This window comes from Solanum verrucosum, unplaced genomic scaffold (genome assembly GCF_900185275.1).
Source record: "Solanum verrucosum unplaced genomic scaffold, falcon-dt-bn FXZP01000230.1, whole genome shotgun sequence".
Taxonomy (NCBI): Eukaryota; Viridiplantae; Streptophyta; class Magnoliopsida; order Solanales; family Solanaceae; genus Solanum; species Solanum verrucosum.
The window spans coordinates 11,178-30,898 of record NW_026019954.1 but is presented as its reverse complement, the minus strand read 5'-3'; the positions used below and the strand labels follow the sequence as shown (position 1 = coordinate 30,898).

The following is a 19,721-nucleotide window of genomic DNA, read 5'->3' as shown; positions in this document are numbered from 1 at the left end:
TTCAGTCTAAAGTTCCCAAATGTTACTGGGGGGATTCTGTATTGACTGCCACTTACTTAATTAACAGAATCCCTTCCAGAGTCCTTCATGGAAAAACCCCATATCATATTCTCTTTGGTACTTCTCCGGACTACAATTTATTAAGAACTTTCGGATGTTTATGTTATGTTTCTACATTGAAGGCTGGTAGAAGTAAGTTTGATCCCAGGGCTACTTCTTGTGTTTTTTTAGGATATCCTCAGGGACAAAAAGGGTACAAACTTCTTGACCTTGCTACTAAAAAGATTTTTGTATCTAGAGATGTTCATTTTTTTGAAACTCAGTTCCCTTTTTCAACTCTACAATCAGATTCAGACTTGATTTTTCCTATTCCTTTATCCTCTCCTGACATTTATGTTGATTCTCTACCTCCTTCTGCTACAACATCTTCTCCTGAATTCTCCCTTCACCCTACTACTTCTGTTCCTGATTCTTCTCCTAACTCCATACCAGTCTCTAATCCTACATCTGAGATCAGAAAGTCTCACAGGGATAACAAAAGACCTGCATATTTGAATGACTATGTCTGTAGTCATGTTTACCTCTCCAATGTTTCAGATTCTTGTTTTGCTCAGCCTGTGGATTATTTTTCTTTTTCTTTTGGAGCTTTATCTTTACAAAATCAGAATTTACTTGGTTCTATCAGTGCAATTTCAGAACCTACCAATTTTAATCAGGCTAATTTGGACTCTAACTGGAGACATGCAATGGATAAGGAAATTGCAGCTTTGGAGGAAAATGGTACATGGGAAGTAATGATTTTACCACCAGGAAAGAAAGCATTACCTTGTAAATGGGTATACAAGATAAAACAACATTTTAATGGTTCTCTTGAGAGATACAAGGCTAGGCTTGTCATTAGGGGAGATATTCAAAGAGAAGGTATTGACTACAATGAGACGTTTTCCCCTGTTGTCAAGATGACTACAATTAGGTGTCTTATTGCTATTGCAGTCAAGAAAGGTTGGTCAATCTCTCAGTTTGATGTCAACAATGCTTTTCTTCATGGTGAACTTCAAGAAGAAGTTTACATGAGATTTCCTTTAGGAATGGAAGCTCCAAGTCCAGATCATGTTTGTCGACTCAAAAAGTCTTTATATGGGCTCAAACAAGCTTCTAGGCAATGGTATGCCAAGCTTGCCGGAGCCCTAAGTTTTAAAGGTTACACAGCTTCATTGAATGACTATTCCTTGTTTTTTAAGAAAACAAGTGGCTTGGTCTCTATTATTGCGGTGTATGTTGATGATATTTTAATTACGGGTGATGATCCTACTGAATCTACAGATATGAAAGTGTTTCTCAACTCAGCGTTCAAGATTAAAGATATAGGGGAGCTTCATTATTTTCTTGGCCTAGAAATCTTTAGAGAAAAACATGGTTGTATTGTCAGCCAAAGGAAATTTGCATTGGATTTGTTACAAGAGTTTGACTGTGCTCATTTGCCTATGGTTTCATCTCCTCTTGATCTATGTTCTAAACTCACTGAATCTTCAGGTCCTATACTTTCAGATCCCACAATTTACAGACGTTTGGTAGGTAAGCTCAACTATCTCACCCACACTAGACCAGATCTTGCATTTGCGGTTCTCACTTTGAGTCAGTATATGCAACGACCTTGTCAAGGTCATTTTGATGCTGGTCTACGAGTCCTACGATATTTAAGATTGAATCCTGAACAAGGTTTATTCTTCAATTCTTCCTCTTCTTTATCTTTAATGGCTTTCTGCGATGCCGACTGGGCATCATGCCGAGATAGTAGGAGGTCGGTTAGTGGGTTTTATATTAGTTTTGGTGGCTCACCCATTTCTTGGAAGTCCAAGAAACAAGCTTCCATTTCTTTATCATCAGCAGAATCCGAATATCGATCTATGAGGAAAGTTACTGCGGAACTTACCTGGCTGGTTCGAGTTCTAGCAGATCTCTCAGTGTCTCCATCATTGCCTGTTCCTCTCCATTCAGACAGTCAATCAACAATCCATATTGCTCGTAACCCAGTTTTTCACGAAAGAACCAAACACGTTGAGCTTGATTGCCATTTCGTGAGACAACAATTTCTTTCCGGGCTGATTTCACTTTCTTTTGTTCCATCGTCGTCTCAACTAGCAGACCTTTTCACCAAAGCACTTTCTGGTCCTTCTCACTTTGCAATTCTTTCCAAGTTGGGTGTCATTTCTCTCCCCCACCTTGAGGGGAGGTGTTGAAAATCAAGAATGAGCATCAAGCTTTCATGGTGATTTTACAGAAGAGAGTGAAAGGAAGAGGATGAACAAGGAACAAGTTCAAAATGAACTTGGCAGCAGTTCACAAAGTTTCAGACAGAATAATTTTGATACATCAAAAGTCAGCAAATTACGTGGAAAGATCACAACCGCAGATCACTCATGTGATAGATTAAATCAGAGCCATCCACGTGGATCTAATAGTGGTACAAATCCAGAAGTTTCTCAGCTAGTATATTTGCCTAGCACGTGATAGCTATTATTTGTTAGAAGAAAACAAATAGAAAAATGACAAGTGTAAATAGTTGTTATTTTTATTCCTGCTTGTTACCGTTATTATTAGAAGTAGGATTATCTTGTTGTTATTTTTATTCCTGCTTGTTACCGTTATTATTAGAAGTAGGATTATCTTGTATAAATAAGGTCAAGCATGTACAGTATTAAAAGACACAAGAAATATACAGAAAATTTCTCCAAGATTTCATCCATTTTTTCTATTAAATCTCGTGTGTATGTCATTGTATATAAATAAAGAAAGTAAGAGAGATTGTGGAAGAAGAGAGAATAGTAAAAGGGTAAAGGATTTTTATAATGTAGAGGTAAGAGCAAAACGTAGTTTATTGAAGTTTGGATTAAAATAGAAGTTTAGGAGCGTTGCCTACTAAGTATTTTTTTTCATACTTAGAGCTCAGCTTTGAGATTTTTAGTAAAGGGAGAAGCAGTCTCATCCACTACACCACATCCTTTGATGATAATTCCTACAAAATATCATATATTTTTTAAATCATTACATTTGACTTAAATTAATAATTCCAAAATTCTCTAGATAAACTACTCGACATTCTTTTTCCTCATGATTTTTTATGTAACTTCTCTATAATTATTATTTATGTGGATAAAATATTATCTTTTATAAAATTAAAGGATTTTAATATTTTAATAAAGGTGAACAAAACCACAAAGTCTGGAGAGGCTTAGCACATTTATAGCCTCTTGATTATCACTAAGAAAGGCTAGCTTCCCTTCAAATTCATCCTCTTATTACAATTTACACTGATTATTTTGCTTTAATTTGTTTTTCTAAAATTGTCGTATCTACTCATATTCTTCATTTATTTTCCTAATATTCAAGTTTACTGATAATAGCTTAAGCATGCATACAAAATATGAAATTAGTACGCACAAGTTCGTCAGAAATTCAGGTTGAACTCTGAATAAAAACTTTCTTTGTTTATGGATTGAAAAATGTGTTCCTTAATAATATAAAAACTGTATAACATTAGAATTTTTGTAATCTTTTATATTCACTTTTTCTCTTTTGTTTAAGAGTTTTTTATGGGTAATTTATTTATGTCATCTTCCATCATTGATAATGTGTTTTTACTCCTCTCTTTTTTATAATACCCTTTAATATTTGATTTTGCATTTGTAAACGTGAATAATGTTTGATATTGGATGTTTTTCCAAAAACTATATATATTATTACTACCACTCCCCCTTAATCTCTTGTATTTTCACTTTTGGTAAGACATCTTCATTTCTTGAGAATTGATAAAAATCTTTAGAAATAAAGATGTACTCATGAACAATCAATCAAATAAATATGAATAGTAATTACGAAAATTGTGATGTTATGAAAATATATAATTCGTAATTACTGCTATATTTTAACAAATTAATCGAAAATTTGAAATAATATCCATTAAAACCATGTCATCTCACCTTAAGAATATATATTAGTCTTGGTGATCGCTTGAACAATATTTCTTCTGATGTGTGTGTGTCTCTCTCTCTATATATAATTTTATTTTTTCATCAATTTTAACTTGTATGTTTTAAAAAAAAATTATGACTAAAAAAAATTAATTTATTGTATTTTTTTTTAAAAATAAATAATTTATGACTAAAAAATAATAATTTATTTCTCATTCCACTACTACAAGTTGCAACGTGTTTAAAGACAAGTAGAATTAAATGTTTTTAACCTATTCTCCTTGTTTAGGATATATTTTCATTTATGTCATAGAAAATATAATTAATTTCTTTTGGCCTCTGTTTGGAAAGGATATATTTATATATATGGATATTCACATTAATATAATATATTTACAACAAAACATTAATTATATACAAATAATAAATATATATAAAGGAGAAACATAAACAAGGTGATGTGGCACCTCTCTATGGCCTCCATTTCTATTTATTTTTTTTCTCCTTTTTTTTTGGACATTTTTTAATTTTCTCCTCATTTTAATATAATTATTATTTGTATATAATTAATGTTTTGTTGTAAATATATTATATTAATGTGAATATCCATAACTTCAAGATATAATTTCACTATTATGTGTAATAACACTCACACATCCACCATCTCCTTCATTTATCTTTCACACCCTTTTATCTTTCCCACATTCTCAATAATTAGTATCATGTTTATTGCTATCTTTTTGTATGCCTCTTGTAACAATATAAATAGAGATCTTGAGGATGTGCTATGCACTTGAAAATTTAGAAAACACTTGAATATACTTGGAAGAATAAGAAAATTCTCTCTTGTCTTTCTACATTTCTTGTCTATTTTGTCACTTATATTATTACTCTTTTTAGTTTTGTTTTACTACATCTTTTCATTCTTGAAAAGGGAAAATGTATTTAATTGTATTTACCTTCACAAAAATAAATATATTGATACTTGTATGCCTATCTTAAGATACTTGTATGACTACCTTCACATCATTTGATATATTTTGTCTTCTTTATATATTTTATTCATAATATTTATTTTTAGATTAATTTCATTCTAATATTCATTGATCTCTTTGTATAATAATCAAACATTGAGGTTTGACGTATATCATATTCGTTCTAACGAATAAAATTCTTCAAATAAATCAAAAATATCATGTAGTGACACAAAAGGGAAGTTCAGTTGTTATGCATTTTTTTGCTTTAGTATAGTATAAATAAAAAATAGCATGCAGTGACACAAAGGGAAATTAAGTTGTTATGTATTTTTAGCTTTAGTATAATATATTATTGTAGAAGTAGTTTATTTTTATTTTTATATTTTTTCCTCATCATATATTATTAGATCTCTATTGTGATGTCCTTTTTGTTCTTGCGAATACAACTCATTCACATATAATCGGAATGATAATCTTACAAATTAATGTATTGAACATTTCAATCAAGTTTAATATTTTAAGTGCTTTTTCATTGCTCCATACTCATTAAGATATGTAATGTTTCTATTGTCTTTTGAAGGAAAAAATTAAACGTTAATGAAGCATATATATCTTGCTTGTTAGCCTTTTTTATAAATTCTCAAATAGATTGAACATATTATTTTATTTTTTTATTACTTTATGCATTTAAGAATCTTGAAAACTTAAAAAAACTTCATAACTTGATTAAAAATAATTGAATACCATTATATTTATACCTACTCACCAAATGAATATTAACATTTCACAAAAAAAAATTGTTTAGTAGAAAAACGGATGAAAGTTACTTTTGTGTTTATGTTTTTTTTTTTTTGGATGATACAATGAGATATGTTTTTAAAGAAATTTCCTGATACCATGTTTTCATTTAATTATTTCTTGAGTAGCAAATACTAATTAAATAAATAGATAACTTAGTGAAGAAATATATAGTCAAAGGTCTGCTAACAAGATAATTTTATACATATTTTTTCATATTTATTTAAAACAAAATATAGAAAATGTTTTTATGTAACTTTTGGTTTAGAATTTAAAAAGACTTTTATGTATATTATAATTTCTTCTATTTAGATTATACATTTGAAAGAAATATTGAAAATAAAATTGATTATATTTTTTGATGATTTTAATATTCGAGTATTAGAAAGAAAGAAAAAAACAAATCATGAATTTGGTGGGCATTTGGCCATATATAATTAGAAATTAAATATTTTTCATTTTACTAGAAAATTTTAAAATTAGAATTGTGTTTTGTTATATTTTTTTCACAAATGAAACAAAATAACATTTTATTTGAAATTCTAAACATGGAGGTTTATCTTGAATTTTTCATAGTTAAAATTAATTTTTAAATAAAGTAAAAATTATTTCAAAAAAAAGACGGGTGATATAGTCAATTTTTCCGCGCGAAGCGCGGTTAAGTTCACTAGTATATATATAAAGCTAGATAATAAAAAAATGATGTGCCACCTCTCAATGGCCAAAGATCCTATTTATCTTTTTTGTGGTTTTTTTTTTTTTTTGATATTTTCTCTAATTTTCTTCAATTATTTTATTTTATAAAATCATCTCTTTAATTCATACCTCTTCAATTACATAAATTCAAATCTTAATTAATTTAGTAATGTCTCTAATTCCTAACCTTTCAAATTCATAACCTTCAAAATATTTAATTTATAAATTTATAACTCCTTAAAATCACACTTATAAAAACCTATTTTGAGAAATGTATGATGATTATTTTTTTTATTTTCATTTTTCTATTCATTTTTTGTATCTTTGGTTGATCAATTTTTTGTCTTCTTTGATCTGATTTTGCACGAAAATGTATGATGATTATTTTGTTTTCATTTTTCTATTCTTCATCTTTTGTACCTTTGGTTGATCAATTTTTTCTTTGTCTTCTTTGATCTGATTTTGTAGGAGAGATGTATAATGAAGAATGATACATATTTTTGCATAGTTTGATTTTACAAGGTAAAATAATTTAACATGTATAATATAATTATCTCATTTTTCTATTGTAATTATATATTTAATTATTATTTTTATTCTTGACTATACGAATCATGAATTTTTTTAGAAAAAATAATTTGATTTTTTCTCTTTGCTTCTCTTTGTAGTCTCTAGAGAATATTAATGTTAGACAGCCTTACTTAGAATCCTATTTATGTTTTTTGTGATTTTTTGATTCATCATCTCTCTTTCATTTTTTTTCTTCTCATTACTCTATTACTTACTTTAATATATTTGTAATGCAGAAAAAAGACACTCTATTACGAGAAATATATGACTAATATTAGAATGCATAAGACATCTGTTTGAGGAGGATTTGCATTTGTTGGAATAGTGAAAATTCGCCAGTAATGTGCAATCACTAAAAATGATAGTATAAAAGAGAGAATTTGACAATCAAATTGTAAATGAGAGATAGAAGGAGTAAATTACTGATTGCTATTTAATTATTTTGGTAAATCAAACGAATATGCAAAAAGGTGTTCCTGTAGGCACAACCACCTATTGGTAACAGTTTTATGCCAAGCCTCAAAAGTTCATTTTATATGGATTGCACCTAAAGTTGCATCATCCATAATAATATGATTATTTTTATCATTTATATGTCTAAGAGTCGTTTTTAAAAAATCTATACTGTAATTCTTATATTAATTTATAATAATTAGTTTTTCTGTTATTTATTTTTCCCATTCCTGACTACATTGATTACTTGTATTTTCTCAAATTAAATTGAATAATCAATGAGTAATAATGTTTTTACTTCTTCATATGTTACAATATGCTTTTATTAAATGTTTCTTGAATTCTTACGTATAAATTTTAGGAATCACATAATTTTAATATGAAATTACAATCTATCCCTATTTAGTTTGTAATTACATTAATCTCTGAAAAAGTAAAACAAATCAGATACATAATATGTAGCTCGGATACATTAAAAACTAGCTCGAATACATTATAAAATAAACCGAATACATAATAAGTAGCTCAAATACAACTAGCTCGGATACATTATAAAATAATTTAAAATTAGAAAAGAAATAAGGGATTTTAAAGGTTTTTAAAAATAGAAGAAAATATTAGAAATAAGGGAAATATAAAACGTGTATTTCAGTAATTTTTTTCTTATTATTTTTACATTTTGTATTGAGATTTGGAAATATATTTTGATTATTTAGAAGTTAAAAGATGAAAAAGAAGAGTATGATTTAATATTTTTTAAAAGAGAAAATATGATTTAATATTTTTTAAAAGAGAAAATGAGTGATTATGTCGGGAAAGTAAGAGAGTAAAAAAACGTTAAAGATAAAAAAAAAAGTTCAATTTTGTTATACATATACAGATACTTACAGAAGTGTTTGATTTTTTTGAACTCCTTCAATTTTCTTTCTTTTACCTTCTTTTAAGAGAAAAATGAAAATATTGTTTCACTTATATTAGATTACTAGAGGGCGATGGCCCGTGTCACCACCGGCCCAACATTGATAAGTGTTACTCCCTCCATTCCATATTAAGTTAGTTTTTGAAGTGTTTCATATTCTTTAAGAAAAGTAGATTAAGACATAAATTGAATCTAGTTTTCCATTTTTTCCCTTATTAATTTTTGTCAAATTTATGATTAAAATAATTAAATATTAATTAATCACTAATTCCAATACTAACTAATGAAGGATAAAATTAAAAGAACACTCTAAAAGTAGTCATAAAAACGAAACAATTAAGTTAATTTGAAAAATAAAAAATACCTCAAAAATTAACTTGATATGGAATGGAGAGAGTATTTTTATTGATGCATTTAAAGAGTGAATTGAAGTTTTGTAAAATTGTCAAAATGATTGAATCTAGTATTATACTAACTATCTGAGATATTAACCTGATGAATATCTATAATTTGACAAAATAATCCATAACAGGGACATGTATCTCTCTCATAATCTTAATAGATTTTATCTGCTTACGGTTTTTTGAGCTTCTTCTATCCAACTTTTGATAGATATAGTAAAACCTGTCAATATATTTAGCTTAATCACCAAAATGAACTTTAAAAATTAAGCAGGTCATGTACAGAAAACCTTTTCAAATGCATTGTTAAATCTAAACCAAATAAAAAGCTTTCCAAATTAGTTTTGAGTGTATCAACTTCTCACCTTATTAAAGATGAAAGAAAACTACAAGAATGGACATCTTCATGCCTCTCATGGTCCTTTATAATTGGCTTCATGTACCGATATGTCAAACATTAATACTAAAATTCAATTCCAACATTCTTAGGCACAAGTAAAAACTGTAAGTTCAATATTTTCATATTTTGGGATCAACATGTGTCTGATTCCGTTAGAAAAACACTTCTATCATATATTAATAGAGGACTACAACATTAAATGATAGGAGTATCACTCATACATATAAAGTGAAAGTCAAATTGGACTACTGCAAGCTCAGTACATCAACAAAACCTACTTGCTAAACTCAACTCTCAAAAAATTAAATTTGAAGGAATGAAGCACATTGATATAAGTTGATTTGTTTCAATAAATTCAAATCATGAACATGAAAATTATTAAATTGCCTTAGAAAATATATGAATGTTTGAATCTCTAATGGGCCCTTCAACGTCATATCTGTGGTTGTAATAAACGTTTTTTCTGCTTCCTCTCTACTTGCTCGTATATCGAAAACTCATGGGAGAAAATAGAATTCATCCAAGAGCTCGTTCTTACTTTTCCTATAACATTGTGTATGCCAAGAGAGAAGTGATACAAATGATACATACATATAAAAAAAAAGGGATAGAGATGAATGATGTAGTATTGCTTACAGGTGGAGTGATATGTAATTGACAACAAAGAAATAAGGCCACGTGTAACGCAATGTAGAAAGAAACATGGCTATTTAAGTACCTATATTGAAAGACAGAATTGTCCTCAATATAATTTCTTTTTACATCTAAGCAACCATGTTGAAAGTTGATACTGTTGCTTCTATAATATAGAAATATACAAGTTTTATAGAAGACTCTAAACTTTCTAAGTAATGAAAAATCATTAAAAAAAACGTAATTTAGTAATATAATTGATTAAAGTTTAAAATATTTTTATTAGAAATTTAATATAAAAAAAGTCTAATACGCGAAGCGCGAATTTGTTCGCTAATTGTTTAATAACTTTAAAATACGAGAGTTGTATCTTACTATTGAAATCTAAAGTAATGTTTGCTTTGACTATTATTCTAAATAAATATTATATTATTAATTTTATTGTTATGTAATAATGAAAAGTTTTGGTTGAGATAGGATGCTAAAGTAATGTTATTATATTGTAAATTTATGTCTAATTTTGTATAATAATATTTGATGTGCTCGCATTATTATATTATTTTTCTCTCTTATTATTTTGGCTTATTATCTTATAATTATTTTTCATTCTCTACTTCTATAATTTTATAATCATTTTATTTCATATTTTATTTTTCTTGTAAGGTTGTCTTTCAAATTGGTGATGTCTGGCATTATGTGATAAGGAAAAACAACAATCTATCCATAATATATGATGAAACAATATATAACAATCATCCAAAAAAGTGCTATTTATTCTGTCCTAATTTCTATGATACAATTGAAATTCGAGATTTAAATTTCTAATTTTTAACGGTAAATTTCAACATAGAAGATTGGAGTCTTTCGAAACAAAAATTTATATATTTAAAAATGGCGTAAAAATAAATTACTCTAAATTAAAGTATTTGAAAAAATTCCAATCAAATTTATTGTGAATTTGACTCTTGAATTATTTTTGGACATATTGGGATGGAGAAGTAAATGAAAGAAATAATTCAATGAGTCAAAATTTGAGTTATTGTAGAACTCTTCATGCATGTACTGTTACACTATAAAAACACGCACTCGGCCTCTGGCTCTACCGCTTCTCCTGCCTGCAAAAAATTCAGCAAATTGACGTGCTGCTTCAAACTTAAAACCCTAGAAATTAATCCTCTTTTTGTTTTCGGCCATCTTCCATGGCCGTAAACATGCAAATAAAGGATCCAGAGAATGTAGTTCCTGAAGAAGAAGAAGACGACGAATCCCCAATCGAACAAGTTCGTTTAACCGTATCGAACGACGATGATCCGTCTCTTCCAGTATGGACATTCCGAATGTGGTTCTTAGGGCTCTTGTCCTGTGCACTGCTCTCGTTTCTCAACACTTTTTTCAGTTACAGAGCTGAGCCATTGGTGATATCGATGATTACTGTCCAGGTGGCGACGTTGCCGATTGGTCGTATAATGGCTAGGGTGTTACCGAAGAGGAAGTTTACGATTAAATCGTGGGAGTTCTCGTTGAATCCAGGGCCGTTTAATGTGAAAGAGCATGTATTGATTTCGATTTTTGCCAATGCTGGCTCTGCTTTTGGGAATGGACCTGCATATGCTGTTGGGATTGTTGATATTATCAAAGCTTTTTATTTCAGGAATATCACCTTTTTGGCTGGTTGGATTCTTGTGGTTGCTACTCAGGTTTGAACCTCTTCAAGTTAAAATATAAGTTTATGTGTAAAAATCCATTAACATTGCAACAAATACTACGTCTGAATCCATAATTTTGGATTCCGTGCTTAAAATCTTTACTACGTCTGAACCCATAATTTTGGATTCCGTGCTTAAAATCTTAAAAGTTGATTGCATAAGGTTTTAATCATGAATTCACCTTTGTGGTCATTAGTTAAATCACTCGTACCAGGAATTTGATATATATGTGTGTGTGTGTGTATCGATGGAAGTATCAATTTAATTTGCTAAGCCTGAATGAGTTACAACATGAGGATGTTGTGAGCCTTAAACCTCTTAGTTGAACTTCAATGTCAAGACTTTTTAACTCTTCATTTCAAGCAATGAAAGTATCTATTTAACTTTTCTATCGTTCCTATTCTTAGTTATTGGTCCCTTGCTCTTTTTTCATCCAGGTGAACAATTTGAAAGAACTTCAAAATTTTCATATAGATGGTAGTATACTTCCAAATATTTACCCACTCAAGTTTGAGGGCATGCTAATATAATGTTTGTGTATCAGGTTCTGGGATATGGCTGGGCAGGGATTATGAGGAAGTATGTGGTAGACCCTGCAGAAATGTGGTGGCCAAGTAGTCTAGTTCAAGTTTCTCTTTTCAGGTAATTTCTTAAAAAAATTTAAACTTAACCCCTGAAATAGCATATAGCCTATTATCACGAGTTGCTCGTGGTCGGGTGCTTTTTGATTTTTTCTGGCAAATTCTTTCTGAGAATACTTGCATCTTCTTTTGGCTTAATTTGAGAATCTTGATGCATAATTGTTACTGTATTTGATAAATGTAAATTTTCATAAATTTGGCAGGGCTCTCCATGATAAAGAAGGGGAAGGCAAAACCTCAAGAGGGAAATTTTTCTTAGTTGTACTAGGTTGCAGCTTCATATGGTACATTGTCCCTGGTTTTCTCTTCCCAACATTGTCAAACTTATCTTTGCTCTGTTTGGCCTATCCCAAATCAGTGGTAGCCCAGCAACTTGGTTCAGGCATGAAGGGTCTGGGAATTTTATCCTTCACTTTTGATTGGGCAGTTATAGCATCATATCTTGGTAGCCCTTTAGTTTACCCCTTTTTCGTCATTGTCAATGTCATAGTGGGCTATATTGGAGTAGTTTATATACTTATTCCAGCTTCCTATTGGGGGTTGAACCTCTACAATGCCAAGAATTTCCCTCTATTCTCCTCAGAGCTATTTGATGCTCGGGGGCAGATATATAATGTTACAGAGATTGTTAATGATAAGTTTGAGATAGACAAGGTATCATATGCACAGCATGGACGCATACATCTCAGCATGTTCTTTGCTGTCACTTATGGCCTGAATTTCGCAGCTGTTATGGCTACTCTCTCTCAAGTTGCTTTATTCAATGGAAAGTAAGTGCTCTATTCAACATTTTCTCCACTTTTTAATCACTTATTCGCCATGATGGATCTAGTCAAGACGCCTTGACAGAAAGCACTGCATCTAGCTTGGACTTTATGCGTATAATTCATGTGTGTAAGAAAAAATTGGAACATATATAAAGAAGAACCTGCAATACTAAACAATTGAACGAGTACAGGGGTTTATACTGCTTGACCTAGGAAATTGACATAAATGCTTAGGTAAACCAAAATGCTAGTATTCTTGTTGATGTCGTAGGAACACTTAGCTATTTCAGAGAGTTTTCCATGCTGGTTAACCAACTAGAATAGAACTTATAGATGAACTGAAAAAAAGAAACTCTCAGAGAGAGAGAGAGAAACCCACCCCCTCTTTACTTGGCCGGTTATTATTCAACTAAGACATGGTTCCTATAGGTTTAACACATGAATTAAACTAGTGCTGCTAAGAGAATTATACTGATAAGTTCACTTAACAGGGAAATAGTTCAGCGATTCCGAGCCTCATACAAAGGAAAGCCTGATATTCACACAAGACTTATGATGAAATATAAGGACATCCCTAACTGGTGGTTCTACCTCACGCTTGCACTTTCATTGGCTTTGTCGCTTGTCCTATGTATCTTCATGAAAGATCAAGTTCAGCTTTCGTGGTGGGGGCTTCTCCTTGCAGCCTGTCTTGCTTTGATATATACCCTACCAATAAGCGTCATAACAGCCACCACAAACATGGTTAGTTTTGCAAGTTGAACATATGTTTAGTAACTTTTGTGGACTGCATCCATTTTCCTCTATTAAACAAATTTTTGCTTCTGATTAACAGTCACCAGGATTAAATGTGATCACGGAATATGTTATTGGTATGATAATCCCAGGGAAACCAATAGCCAATGTCTGCTTCAAGACTTTTGCCTATATGAGTATGAGCCAGGCTGTTTCTTTTCTCCAAGATTTTAAGCTTGGTCATTACATGAAGGTTCCTCCAAGATCAATGTTCATCGTTCAGGTATGCCTTCCTTGTTTTCTTCCTCTTACTTGTTTCCATTAGTAGTATTAATCACTTATACTAGTCAATGGTTAGTATTGGACACATAAGGAGTCAAATCTATTAATCATAGGAAGAAAAAAAAAAACTATAGCAATTGTACTGTTTCTTGATACTACAAGAGACTGACTGAAACTTCTATTTACTAAAAACAGCTAGTTGGAACCATACTTGGTGGTACAATCAATATGGGTGTTGCGTGGTGGCTACTTAATAGCATTGACCACATATGCCAACCTAACTTGCTTCCTCCCAACAGTCCATGGACCTGTCAGAGCGATAGAGTCTTTTTTGATGCGTCAGTTATCTGGGGATTAGTAGGACCGCGAAGAATATTCCTAGGCCTTGGAGAATATAGTGCCCTCAATTGGTGCTTTATTGGAGGTCTTGTGGCACCCTTTCTGGTGTGGTTGCTACACAAATCATTCCCAAGCCAAAGTTGGATTAAATTGATCAACATTCCAGTACTTCTTGCAGCTACAGCCAGTATGCCTCCAGCAACAACATTGAATTTCAACAGCTGGATTATCGTTGGAACAGTGTTCAATTTCTTCGTTTTCAGATACAGAAAGCAATGGTGGCAGAGATACAATTATGTCCTATCTGCAGCACTAGATGCTGGAGTTGCTGTAATGGGAGTGGTTCTGTTTTTCTGCGTTACTGTTTGGAATGTTAACTTCTCTTGGTGGGGAACTGGTGGAGAGTATTGTGATTTGGCTTCTTGTCCCACAGGCAAAGGCATTTTTGTCGATGGATGTCCTTTGACCTAATTTTATTAGGTTTTTGTTTTTATTAGTATAGTTAGGCTCCACATCGATATCCCCTTTCTTTTGTGGTTAGTAGCTAGCTGATAGTTTTTTGTAAATATAAGCAATACTAGTAGCTTTTCACCAATCCAAATACTTTACTTTCTTTTATTATTGAATTGATTTAATCAAAGATTTTGTTTCGAACTTTTGGATTAAGCAGCCTTTCACTTGTTGAAATCTCACACCCAATAATCTACAAAAGCTCTTGGATTAAGAAGCCTTTTTCTGTTGTTGGTTTTGCATTCTCAAGTCTGCAGTCTAAATAGTGATATGACAAAAGTAAAAATCTATATATCTATATGTAATTCTGTTCCAGAATTATAAAGATGTATATTTCTGTTGCTGCCTCTAGTCTGGCAAAATGCTATTCCCGTTTGATAGATCAAACTGGTGAAAACGAAGTCACAGAATCCCTAAAATGACAACTGAAACTAAGAGAACAAGCTGAAAACCAATGAGAACTTAATCAATACCTTCGGAAGACGGGAGAGGAAAGAACAGCAGCAGTATAAAGTGAATGTTACAGACCATAAAGCATTTCCCAAGAGAACGTGATCATTGCAAGTTAAAAATTCAGTTTGATCTAGCCTCAGCGTCCTACAAAAAAGGCATAACAAACATAATCTCATCTGTTTACATCCTATGTGTTGGCTTTCATTAATCATAGGGTATCTGAATATAAGCTGCATCACACACAAATGGTACATCAGCATACATCCCAGCAAGTGCGCATCTTATGGACTCTAAAACTGTGAACAGATAGGCAAATGCAACAGCCGTCCAAAAGTGCATACCAACCTTGCCCCAGTATACCGCAAGTGGCATCCAACGGCTTATAGTCCCAATAACCTGCAGGGCAATCTCAAGTAGCATCCCCATCACCACATGAAACCTAAAGAAATGAGGCCATTCCTTTCTCCTCACTATACCAAGATAAGCAACAAAGAAGTATGCCATTAAAAACCAGCTCGGTAATCTCCCAATAGCTCCCAGGAAAGGGTATGTCAGGAACTCCAAATCTTCCAAGAAAGGGTGGAGATGATATGCTGTCTCAGCATACATCCAAGTCTCGTGAAGAGGCATCAAGTAAGGGAGGCATGCTAAGGTTCTCCACCACCACCTTGGCTTTTTGGTCATCGGAGGAAATCTGTAACTATAGGGGACATCCTTCGATGCTCTAGGGGAAAAGGACAATTGGCTTCGTCTTGGTAACTGTGGTATAGCATTCGAAAGACCACCATATTCACTGCTTAAAAGAAGTGATGATGCAGAAGAAAGATCAAGGAAGCTGAATCCTGCACTGACAACTCAACTTTAATAGGGAAATTAGCTTTATATCTTTCAACTAATAGAGTCAACAGAAAAGAATCATATCATAAGCTTGTAGAGAATTAGAGATATATTGGCTTAAAGATCTGTTGACTACTTTGTTCCCTCTATCATCATTCTTATAGTACCGAATCCTCTAAAAGAACACTACGTGACTTACTGTACACCCTTAAACCTCTTATTTTACAGTAGCTGCCTTTGCACATTTATCTATTTGAACTGTGAGAGAACAGTAGCAAAAAGGAATGGACGGAAATACATTTACAATAAACAACATCCACCAAACATGGGTGCATAAAGATTCGAGCCATTTCAGTTTTTAGTTTAAGTTTTTGAGAAAAGAACAAATATACATTTCTCCTTAAAGACGAGGAAAAAACCTATAAGATAATCCACTCACTAACTTCCTTACAACTTACAAGCATTATAAGAACTTCATGAAGAGCTCAAATTATGATTAGGTCCCACAAGCTACAATAAAAAAGATGCATACTTAAAAGATGCTATTATCACAAGCTTAAATATTCAAACTCGAATTAAATATCCTCAACACTTGGGCCCTAAAAGAAGCCAAAGAACAAACCCAAGCTTTTACGCAATTTTAAAAATCAAGACAAGTTGTTGGGATTAAAAGGAAAAGGTGAAAGAAATAGTGATAAAATGTTATCTTCAATTTTTTTGAAATGAAATTTATATATTTGTAAACTACGTAAAAAGTACAATAAGTTAAAATGTTATCTTTACAGGGATCTTAATTGAACAACAGTTCAATGATTTCAAAACTATGTACAAGATCAGAATGAATAAGACCTATTAAGACCAAATAAGCTTTAATAAAAGGAAAAAAAAATGCATTTATACACTTAGCGGACTGAAACCTGCAATTTTCAAATTCAAACATCCATTAACTGAAAACAAATGGGGCTAAGCAGAACTAACATAAAAATGCAGAATGAAAATAATGACATGCAAAAAGATCACCATCAAGATTTCACACACCTTTGGAGCAGGATGCTGGATACTGATGAGCTGCTGGTGAACGTTTAACACATGTGACTATAACCTTGGAAAGCGGCAGAGGGGTGCATGATGATGCAGATCGGTAGGACTTGGAGTTACATGCTTTGTAAGGTTTACAAATACCCCCAGAACTCAAGTAGCATCCATTTAGGATCATATTCAAGTCCTCCGAGAAGATCTACAAAGAAGAAAAGCACATAGCACCATAAATGCACTAGAATGCAGGTAAAAGACCAAGATGAAAATAGAAGGATCTTCATAAACTCCGCAAAGGACTATCTGAACCAAACATTTCAATGCAAATTTTAAACGAAGAAAATAAATATACACATGATTGACTATCAAATTCAAAAGTTGGAAGTTTGTTGTTATTCATAAGAAGAAATTTATGTATCCATGTAGTACAAATTTATGAACTGACGACCAAGACAAACCCATTCATAATGTTTTCACTAACAGAAGACTCGGGGTTTTCAAAATGTATAAACTACAGTCATTTGCAAGTTTGGGTAAAAATACTAGTATCATACCATTAAGTGTACCAATGCTACCCATTGTCCATTAAAAGAGAGTGGTTTCACATTCAAACTAGTCCCTATGATCGTAAAAAAAAGGTGAAATTATCCTAGTCCTTAAAAAGCCAGAAGCAAAAGTGGTGCACGCCCTTCACCAATATTAAGGGAAGAATTATTTTAAGAAATCGCAGGATTTAACAATAATGTCCTAGTTATTCATCCATATCACTTAGGGGTCGCCTGGTGTGAGGGACAAAAATAAATATAAAATTATAGCTGTTACTGAGGCAGTATTTTTTCTACAACATTGATGAAAAATTGAAGGACGGCGCAAGAAAAACTTCAAAAACAAAACAAGGTCAGAAACACTCAGTTTATTTGTCAAATATAGAAAAAGGGTACTTGAAATAACTTCATGGTTTGGACACAACAGAAGAATAGACATTACATTAAACAAACAAGAAGCAATATCAACAACCAGGCCCAACTGAATCAAAATAGCCATTTATAATCTAACTGCTTATGAGAAAAAAACAACGAAATCAAAATGTGAACTTTTCTTATTCAAATTAAGAAAAACTTAAATTTGACACCATAAATGTTCAAATGACAGATTAAACTAAACATTACTTTACAACTATCAGTTTTTTTCATGACTGCCATCTCATCATTAAAAACCCTACACAAGATAGTGACAAATAGTACTTTTTTTTTTTTTTGAGAAACCACATAATCATCACAAAATTCAACCATAACTTAAAATTGATATTGCACTAATTTATGCTTCGAAAAAAACTACTTCCACAAAAACACAAATACAAAAAAATTCAAAACTTTACCAAAAATAAGAAGGATTAGATACCTAATTGAAGAGCATAGTGACTGTAACGGAGAGTGGGGAGTGTGAGTGAGAACTGAGAAGAGGAGTTCTTATCTGCTCGGCGAGGCCTCCAAGGTGAAAAATGTTCAACAAAGAGGAAAACGAATTGCCATGGGCCGTCCTTATGGTGGTGAATGGGCTTGTGGGCTCGTGTAAATTTTAGGAATTATTACCAAACTACACATTTTTTCTTATCCTATTTTCTATTATTTCCTATCATTTTAAAAAATTACAAAACTCTTTCCTTTTTCTCTAACTCTCTCCTTTCGATACATAACTTTCAATCTTCCAACTCCACAATTTTCTCCCTTTTATCATGCCTATAATCACTCATTTATTTTGAATTTAAATGTTTCCTCTCTCCAATTAATAATTTAAAGCTAATCAAGAGCTAGTATTTTATTTATTTTTTTCTTTCCAGTTCTTTTTTTTTACAGGAAAATCATGTGAATATTGGGGTAATTTTTCATACATAAAGACAAGCGTTTTACTGTTAGAGAGATGGTTAGAATGTAAACTCAATAAACCACCCATACATGGACATGACAAAATAAACATGGAGAAAATTAGGACAAAAACGAATCATAAAAAGTGTCACTTATATATGTGGGTATGTATCATATGTTTGTTATGTATGTGCAATACTATTTTATAGGCTTAAGTCATTAACAACCCCTTAAAGTTATCCGCATAATTCACTTAGACATATTAACTAGGACTTGTACCTATTGAACACCTAAATTGTTCAAAACATGTACCTATTAAACACAAAATGCTGATATGGCAAAAAATGTGTTTTGCACTTCCCTAAAGCACGTGAAAAGATTCAAAATAGAGTTTTTTAAACTTTTTTTTTACATTTTTTCTTCTTTTATTGACAATTGACACTATAATTAACTTAAAAAACATTTTTTCTTCTTTCATTTACACTAATTTCAAAAAAGAAGCACCCCACCCCCTACTACTCATCTTCTTCAAAATTTAGTTTGCAAAACTTTCTCCATTTTAGCTCCAACATTGTTTGTCTTTCTTTTTTTATAAAAAATATATATTATTTCTTTCAAATTTGAAGATAAATGAAAATCAACTATGACAAAATCATACGATTCAGATTTGAAAGAAAGATTTTCTTTTGTATAATTTATTTCAAATCTCATAAAAAATAATGGAACAAATATG

General features: G+C 31.4%; 2 protein-coding genes across 2 annotated transcripts; one reads left to right on the top strand and one right to left on the bottom strand.

Moving 5' to 3' along the window:
* Positions 1-10,946: 10,946 nt before the first annotated feature.
* Positions 10,947-14,759, top strand: LOC125814226 (oligopeptide transporter 2-like). The gene is made up of 6 exons (XM_049493685.1): positions 10,947-11,515; positions 12,069-12,166; positions 12,369-12,935; positions 13,424-13,676; positions 13,768-13,950; positions 14,145-14,759. The coding sequence occupies exons 1-6, from the start codon at positions 11,018-11,020 to the stop codon at positions 14,757-14,759; spliced, it is 2,214 nt and encodes a 737-aa protein (XP_049349642.1). The 5' UTR covers positions 10,947-11,017.
* Positions 14,760-15,243: 484 nt separating this feature from the next.
* On the bottom strand, positions 15,244-18,633 carry LOC125814255 (protein TIC 20-I, chloroplastic-like). Its single transcript, XM_049493717.1, has 3 exons — positions 18,525-18,633; positions 17,127-17,325; positions 15,244-16,093 (listed from the first exon to the last, which is right to left on the bottom strand). Exons 2-3 carry the CDS (start codon positions 17,302-17,304, stop codon positions 15,456-15,458), a joined length of 816 nt encoding a protein of 271 aa, XP_049349674.1. The 5' UTR covers positions 17,305-17,325; positions 18,525-18,633; the 3' UTR covers positions 15,244-15,455.
* Positions 18,634-19,721: the final 1,088 nt, after the last annotated feature.